At 44.6% G+C, this 8733-nt stretch overlaps 1 protein-coding gene across 1 annotated transcript; it reads left to right on the forward strand.

The window, feature by feature from the left end:
- The first annotated feature begins 2096 nt into the window (after positions 1 to 2096).
- LOC306784227 (quinone oxidoreductase-like) lies at positions 2097 to 6169 on the forward strand. Its single transcript, XM_079278108.1, has 8 exons — positions 2097 to 2283; positions 3075 to 3227; positions 3370 to 3533; positions 4454 to 4505; positions 4617 to 4766; positions 5039 to 5140; positions 5751 to 5846; positions 5932 to 6169. The coding sequence occupies exons 1-8, from the start codon at positions 2176 to 2178 to the stop codon at positions 6094 to 6096; spliced, it is 990 nt and encodes a 329-aa protein (XP_079134234.1). The 5' UTR covers positions 2097 to 2175; the 3' UTR covers positions 6097 to 6169.
- Positions 6170 to 8733: the final 2564 nt, after the last annotated feature.

Here is an 8733-nt window from a genome sequence, read left to right on the forward strand (position 1 = left end):
ACAATATGAAATACCATCTCCTGCACATTCAATGTAGTACTTCCCATTTATTAATATAGAGGCTATCATCCTTCGCTCAGTCAAAAAGTACTTACGGTATGTAGATGTTGGACTGATGGGGGCTCTCCAGTTAGACCTGGGAGGAGCACCAGCCGGGCCAGCAGCTCCGGGCAAGAGCCCACCAAGGAGCTGGCTAAGGCCCTGGGGATCCAGTGTGTGGTCTTCAACTGCTCTGATGGACTTGACTACAAGGTCAGCCATGAAGTGAATTCATCTGTAACCCACATCCTTTGTATTTCTCCTTCTGTTTCCCTTCTTTGCTTGTTGGTGCACTCAGTTCTGAATTATAACTTCTTTAATTAGCTCAGCCAGGCTGAGCCTCACTCTGCCTGCACCTGCTAAGTGCTACCACTAGATGGCACTATTGCAAAAGCAGTAAAGTGCCATTTAACAGATACTCTGTGCAGAGTATTTCCTCTATGTTCTTAAAATGATTCTCTGATGTCTGCCTGTCCCAACAGCAGGTGTTTGAGAAACACAAGACAGTGGCATGCGATAGTATGATAACAGGTATCCTACTGTATCTGGCTGTGTGTTTTATTGCATTAGCAATCCAGTGAAAGGCACATTCAGTGTTTCATATGTAAATAATGGGATGCCTCATCAAGATTACATCCCAAGATATGAATCTGCTCTAATGTTCACATTGAGAGAAGTTCTTTGAATACAAGTTTGTATTGGAGGACAAAGAGGAATTTAAAATGTGACTGAAACGTTTACTTGAATTGAAACTGAAGCTTTTGTGGAATTATTTATAAAGTTTCTTTCAGATACGATTTATGCTGAAAGTGCACTTACTTCAAATGCAGTGTAATAAACACCCTGAGTGATCTACCGGCTCCCTTCATGTACCGGTGGAGATTAATATCAGTTCCATGCAGCAGCACGTGAGACACTTCATGAGAGCGCTGCCGTACATCTTAAAGATAAGACATCCGCTGTAAACATGGCGTAGAATCCCGTAGCGGAGATCATTCAAGCTGTTTGCTCATTGGATGAATGTGCTGACTGAAAATGACGGTTCACATGTGGCCTCAGGGAGAGAACAGATGGAGGGATGTAGATAGCCGCTGGATGAACACAGACGTTAACAGTTAACAGGGAATAGAAGAGAGGTCAGTTGAGACAGAAGCACTGATGATCATCTGATGATGAAATGTTTCCACCACAACCTCCACACTCATCAGCAGCCTATTTGTGTCACTTAGGGCATGCAGCGCAAACACATCAAATATGGCTTTTCAAACACATTACGTGCACATTACGTGCACACACTGCAGTCCTCGGGTGGAGCGCAGACACTCGATCTCTGTCTCCGTCACGCACACTGCCTCACCGCCCATCAGTGTTTGCTGCACAGCTTCACAACAGCGTCACACAATATGCTGTGTGACTCATTTTGCCCACAAAAACCGACACGTAGAGGAAAATAAAAGAATATTGATCATAAAAGGTTGTGCATCATTCAGTAAGTTCATAAGAGCCGATATGATACACCATCTCTTTCTCTGTGTATCACGATGTGTACACCTGCAGACTACAATGTACTGTGAATATCAGACTTAATCCGTCTGACTCTGCAGGTTTGGATCTGTTTGTGAAAAGGTTTCTCTTCAGCTGTAAATGGTGATGAGTTGTCTGGCTTTGTGGGGGCTTCATCAGGACATCTTAGCTCAGATGTGAAACCTTTCTAGTTATTAATCTCACCTTCAGATGAATGAATGAAAACAGACAGATTGTACTTGCTGCCCTGAGAGAGAAAAAAATATTTTTATAAATTATAATACATGTAGTGCATTTAAGAAAAATTATTAAATTATAAAATAAATTATAATTTTCTTTTTTTTTTAAATATAAATAGCTTTGTGGTTCTGTTTAGGCCAGCAGAGAAGGCATTGCAGGCCCTGACGGCCGCCACTGACCAGAAGAAGTCTATTCAATTGCATTGTTCTTATTCATCCTTTTTAAACCTTGCAAATGTAGTACACTCCTGTCCAGGTGGCGGCGCTGCTGCGCTTATAACCAGATCTGTAAAGTGCAGAAAGCTGCAGACATCTCGTCTCGGAAGTTTGGAGTCTCTGTTGAAAGTTCGTCCTGCCGTCGTTGTGTGCGGACATGTCGGTCTGCAGGCTGATGAGAGCCGTCAGAGTGAGTGAGTTCGGAGGTCCGTCGGTGCTCAGACTCTGCTCGGATGTGTCTGTCCCACAGCCGGGACACAGACAGGTGAGACGGACAGACGGAGGCTGACTGGATGAACACCACTCAGTCTGCTGGTGGAAGTTCAGCCACAGTAGAAAACAACAACTGCAATAACCGCCCTTATTGCGTAAGAGCAGTTTCGGGAAGCTTACTTTCCAAATGGCTCACAGACTTCTATTTATAACAGCTTCAAATGTAATAAGCAATGTAACTGTTTTAACAACTTACTTATAATCATGTAAGTGTAACTTACTACGTTTGGTTAATTTTATAATACATGTTTTATAATGTAGCTGTAACTTTGTAATTCTGTTTATTCCAGCAGATCGGGCTTAGCTGGCCCTGACGGCCCACCACTGCCCTTTAAAACCACGTGGTATTGTGAAGTGGATTGAACATTAAATACCAAAAGTCTATCTGTCGCTTGTCTTTGTGTGAAAGGTTTCTGGTGTCGGTCTGGTAGGCTGGGCTTCACCTTTGAAAGATCAGCCATGCACATGTTTCTGTATCAATATCCTTTCAAATGCATAAACACGGCCACTAATGTACATTCATATTCGGGTGCATAGCCCACAGAATGGCAATGAAGCCAACAGAGTGCAGGTCATGAATAGAAAAAAGCAATAAATATGAGATATTGTCATTCATAAGGATTAAATTGAGCTGCTGAACAATTGCAATTGAACTGAGGAAACATATGTATCATCAGTTGTGCTTGGCCTTTGGACATGTCCTTTTTTTTCTCGTGTCCCCATAATTATTTTCTGCACATATATCCTTCCATCTACAGCTCGACCATGTCTCTCTCTCTGCAGGTGTTGATTCGTGTCCATGCCTGCGGAGTGAACCCCATGGAAACCTACATCCGGGCTGGGACGTACCCCCTTAAGCCGCCCCTGCCATACACACCGGGCACCGACGTAGCCGGAGTGGTGGAAACTGTTGGAGAAGGAGTGACCGCAGTAAAGGTCTGAGAAAAAACACACACGCACACACACACACACACACACACACACACAACAACAACAAACAGAACTAACGGTGGACCTCATAGTTGACCTTATCCACGGTTTCAATGCAACGACAGTAAATCCATTGTGTGGTGTGCAGGCAGGAGACCGTGTGTTCACCATCGCCACAGAGTCCGGAGGTTATGCAGAGTACACTGTGGCAGCCGACCAGTGTGTCCACAAGCTGCCCGATGCTTTACACTTCACCCAGGGTGCAGCCATAGGGATCCCCTACTTCACCGCCTACAGGGCTCTGCTTCACAAGTAAGACCTCAGCGCTCAACCGGCATTCTTTCGTTTCACTTCTTTTTTTTTACTTCCATTTGTGCACTGTGATTCAGCGTTTTGAGGTGGAACCAGCTTCCACTAGAACAGGAAAGTCCCGAACAAACACAGCTAGTTATGTGTGTTGAAAGCATAGACTGTATATAAGAAGGGGATGACGTCACCTGTTTGTGGACTGCAGTCCTGAATCCTTGAGCATGGCATTTAGCCGTTGGTTTTTTGCAACACAAGTGACACGAGAAGGTGGAGCTCAGAACAACCGGAAACTCATTTTTAGTCAACCAAATAGTTACAATTTCCTTTCATGATCTAAAAACACAGTGAAAGGGTTAACGTTGTCAGACGAAAACACAGACAACTCCCAGACCGGACAACGCTCTGGTAGAGACCTGTCAATCACTGTGTAGCCCCGCCCTAAAGCATCCCCTGCTTTATGGTCTGTGTGACTCTAAATGGACCATAATGTACTAAATGAACATCATGCTGTGTTGAAGAAGACTTGAAACTAGAGATTGAGACATAAACTCATGTTTACAATGTTTACTGAGGTAATAAATCAAGAGAGAAGTAGAGTCATTTTCTATAGACTTCCATACAACCAGAGGAGTCGCCCCCTGGTGGTCACTAGAGAGAATGCAGCTTTAAGACACTCCCCCAATGGCTTTTTAAAAAATGAAAGGACAGCATGTATTTGTGAACCGTTCATGAAGAGGTCTCAGGGTCGAGTGGGGAAGTCAGAGGGTATTGGCATTGTTGGTTTCATCCTTTGCAAAGGATTTGTTTACAATAAGTCAAATATACAACAACACCAGACTTACGCTTTAAACAAGATGTCTGTTTAAACAGATGTTTAAACAGATGTCATGACTCAAATGTGTTTTTACTGATGTGTGTTGCAGAGCCCACGCCAAAGCTGGAGAGACCGTCCTCATCCATGGAGGCAGTGGAGGGGTGACATTTTTTGTTTCTTCTTTTCTAATTATAAATATATATATATATATATTAAATTCAAATGGTTTCCACATCCTCATTGCATGTAATTGTGTGTGCGTGTATGTTTAGGTTGGTGTGGCAGCGTGCCAGCTGTCCCGTGCTCTGGGTCTCAAGGTGTTGGGGACGGCAGGGACGCCGGAGGGACTGAAGCTGGTCCTCAACAACGGAGCTCACCTGGCCTTCAATCACAGGGAAGAGGGCTACACAGACAAAATCATGGTACACACACACACACACACACACACACACACACACACACACTCCCCAGAAACACAAGAAGGAAAGGAACTCGTCATGAATGAAGCTTGTTTAAACATTTAATCACCTTTTTATTCCTTGTTTCTTAGTTCTGTCAGATGTTTCAGTGGTGGTTACAGGGATATGAACTGTGTGTGTGTGTGTGTGTGTGTGTGTGTGTGTGTGTGTGTGTGTGTGTGTGTGTGTGTGTGTGTGTGTGTGTGTGTGTGTGTGTGTGTGTGTGTGTGTTCTAGGAAGCCACAGAGGGCAGAGGCATCGATGTGATAGTAGAGATGCTGTCAAATGTCAACCTCAGTAAAGACCTCAAGATGTTGGCCTTGGGAGGACGTGTTACGGTCAGTAAGACGACAGTGCAGTTCTATTGATCAGTCTGAATAGTGTGAGCTGTCTCGTAGAGACACCAAAATAATCCAGATTGATGAACAGCACTACAGGTAAGCGGGTGATTTTGTGCTGAACTGGCCCTTTTAAGAGTAGCACAAACATGCAGAGAGACAATGCTTAAGCTAAGAGAAGGGGCGGGGTTGACCCTGTTGCAACGGATGACATCATGTCTACACTGATTGGTTCACAGTGGCAGTGAATGGGAAATGAAATATTCATCAGTATACAGGGGCAGCGAGGAACAATCTAGATTACATTTGTTCAAATTTTGACTCTGGAGTCCTCTCGACTTCCTCCAACTTCTCTCGGGGAGCTGAGGAGCTACTTTTAGCGCTGCAATGCCTCGTGAATTACTCTTAGACCAAAAGGTTAGGACTGACTCAGCCTTTATTTTTCCACCAGTTAGGAGCTACTTTTAGCCAGAGGGTGGTTTGTGGAAACGATCCCTAGACTTCTATAGCTCTGTAGCTAGGCCCTACTACCCAGAGTAGAAGCTGTATCCCAGTGTAGCTCCTTCCTGTGCCTGCCTTCATACGCCCTCATCTCTCTCCTTCATCGTAGATCATTGGCTGCAGAGGCTCCATAGAGATCGACCCCAGCGACACCATGGCTAAGGAGAGCAGCATCACGGGAGTGGTCCTTTCCTTCGCCACACCGGTACGAAGCAGTGGCATCACACAAGCCGTCCTGATGCAATGTTTAAATAAATGTTGGTATGTTTCCTCCCTCCCTCCTCTCGCAGGAGGAGAACACGGAGAGTGCGGCGCTGTTCTACGCGGGGATGGAAGCTGGTTGGCTGCGTCCAGTCGTCGGCTCCCAGTATCCGCTCGCCGAGGCCGCCCAGGCCCACCGTGATATCATTGAGTGTCCTGGGGCTGCTGGGAAGAGAGTCCTGGTCGTGGGATGATGTGATCATAGCACAGGTTTTGGCTGTCAATAATAAGGAAAAAAGTCAAGAACGTAAATAAAATAAATGGATAAAAAAAAGACATTTTTTGGAATCATTTTGTGATCCGAATAAACAAGATTGGTATTTGGGTAAAAGGAAGTGATAGAAAGGACTAAAGTTAAAATCTGATATCTGAGAGGAGTTAAACATGACAGAATCAGAACCGTTTATTGCCATGGGACGTTGAACATACGGGGATTAGACATGACGGGAGGTGCATAACATTCAACAATAATCAACAACAATCAACAGTGCAAAGTAGAAACATATTCAATTTACAGAAAATATAAAATAAAGTAAAAAAATATAAAATAAAGTGGAATATAAAATGAGGTGAAATATAAAATCAAAGTGCACAAACTAACAGATAACAGGACGATAAACAAGTGAGGTGAAAGTGTCGAGTGTAAAAGAAGGGCCGTGCAGGGGAGTGACCGTTAGGGATTTGTCCTGGCGATGACGGTCAGTGGGGGTCCCGGGCTCTCTTCATATGCACAAAAGCATGTACACTAAATACACCGGCCAATCAGCAATCAGCTCAGTGGCAAACTGGAGAGATCCTTGAATTGTTCTCAGAAACTGAGCAGGTATCGACCACGTCGAGAAAAAGGAGAGACATGAAACGTCCAGAGCTCAGCCAGATGCATGTTTCCAATTAGAACTGTAGTTTAAATAAACAACTAAACTATTGGATAGAAATAAAGGTACTTCACAGAACGCTCTGTTGACGTGTGCAGCCGCCTGGCACAGTGTTCTCAGTCGTCTAACGCCCACAGCCCGTTGCAGCCAACAGATGCAAAGCCCCCTGGGAGTTGTGGTTTACGTCCTCGGAGGGAATCGGCTCAATCGCCTCATTAAACGAGACGTTAACAAAGAGGGACATTTCATCTGGGGAGCAGGCTTCAGGCAATCGAGAGTATCCGTCGATGTAATGTCGAAAACAAATTCATAAACGGAGGAAGAGAGAAAGAGAGCACAGTAAACAACGTACACACATAAGAAGCATGCTAAATATAATGAAATGGCAAAAGCAGTGACCGACTCACCGCCGTGCTGATCACAGTAGCCACTGATTACGCTCTGTATCCTGAATATCACAATACGTTAGAACACATTCTAATTCTAATGTAAGAGTACTATTTTAACTATTAACTATTAATATTACCTATTTTAAATGCAACATGGAGCGATGGTCAATCACTGTCAGTGTACATAGAGATCCTGAGGGCCTGTGGAGTAGAGATTCATTATCAAGTCATTATAGTAATATACTAATGTGACATTAAAACATGTTGTATTTGATTTCCTGAACTGGCTATCTTCAGATGTACAGAAGTATTCAGCAGTATTTAATCAATAACACGTTGAAAGCAGCTCTCGCATAGCGGATGTATGAATGCAGCCATTGGGAGGGAGGAATGCTAAGAAGGGTCATGAGATGAGACCCGGCGAGGAGTGTGTGAGGACCTCACCTGTTGTAGAGCAGGATATCTGGGACCCATCAGGTGAGAGGGGAAGCGCAGGTTCTGAACCCCAGCGCAGCTCTCTTGATTCCATGAAAGGTAAACGTCCGTCCAATACTGACGCAACAGGAGAGAGTGACCGAGAGAGACGGTGAGGGAAGAGCAGCGTCACCGGGACACAACACATGACATGAGAGACACGTCAGCAAACGACACAACAGTTGAGGAATCAACAATGTTGAACAAAAATGAAAATAATGCCGAATTCAAGACGCATCTGCTTTTGCATTTATGCACATTCGTATGTGTTTGTTACTGTTGCTTGTGTGCGTGCGTGTGTGCGTGCGTGCGTGCGTGCGTGCGTGCGTGCGTGCGTGTGTGTGTGTGTGTATAGCAAATGTATAAAAGTCATATAGATGTAGTCAGATGTAGCCATTGCTAATGTGTCCTCTGTACACTGGGCACATCTGTGTGCACACATGTGTGTGCATGTCTTTGTGCATGCATGCTCGTGTGCGTATGGATAGTGTGCAATGTGTATTCTTGTGTTTGCATGAATGTGCTCTTGGGATTGTTAATGTGAGCATGTTTCCGTGCACATGTGCCTCTGTCCACTGCAATCCTTTACAGATGGTGTCTGACTTGAACATCATCTGCAGCGGGCCTGCTGACACACGTCTCACTCACGCAGTGAACCACTTAATCACTGCACTCCTCGTCTGTGGGCCTTGGCTGTTTGGTGCTACAGAGCCTCCCTTCGTGTTGTTCCCGTTGCCTTGGAATGCACAACTAACAGCCAACAGAACAACTTACAGCTCCCCAACGCCGGAGTCCTTCAGGAACAGACAAGGAGGACACTCGGCTGCGTCAGGGACGGCTTTCTAAGAAAAGGTTCGGAGTTACATCACCGAAGTGAAGAAAGCGTCACGAATGTGAAACAACTCGCTTCTCATTTAGAGAGTGTGCAGTTCCTTCACTGTCTGAATGCAAGATTTAGGATGAAAGGTTTGTATTTATCACTCTTCCAAGACAAGTTTACAGAATAGTGGAGCAGATAATTAAATATCGGACTGATTGCCTTTTCATATTTGCAATGACCTTCTGTGCATCATATGCTCCCAACACATCTGCT

Source organism: Melanostigma gelatinosum (genome assembly GCF_949748355.1).
Source record: "Melanostigma gelatinosum genome assembly, chromosome: 11".
Taxonomy (NCBI): domain Eukaryota; kingdom Metazoa; phylum Chordata; class Actinopteri; order Perciformes; family Zoarcidae; genus Melanostigma; species Melanostigma gelatinosum.

Coding starts and splice junctions, on each gene's coding strand:
- LOC306784227 (XM_079278108.1), top strand. CDS start 2,176: ATGTCGGTCTGCAGGCTGATGAGAGCCGTCAGAGTGAGTGAGTTCGGA. Junction 2,284..3,074: donor CACAGCCGGGACACAGACAG/GTGAGACGGACA, acceptor CTCTCTCTGCAG/GTGTTGATTCGTGTCCATGC. Junction 3,228..3,369: donor AAGGAGTGACCGCAGTAAAG/GTCTGAGAAAAA, acceptor TGTGGTGTGCAG/GCAGGAGACCGTGTGTTCAC.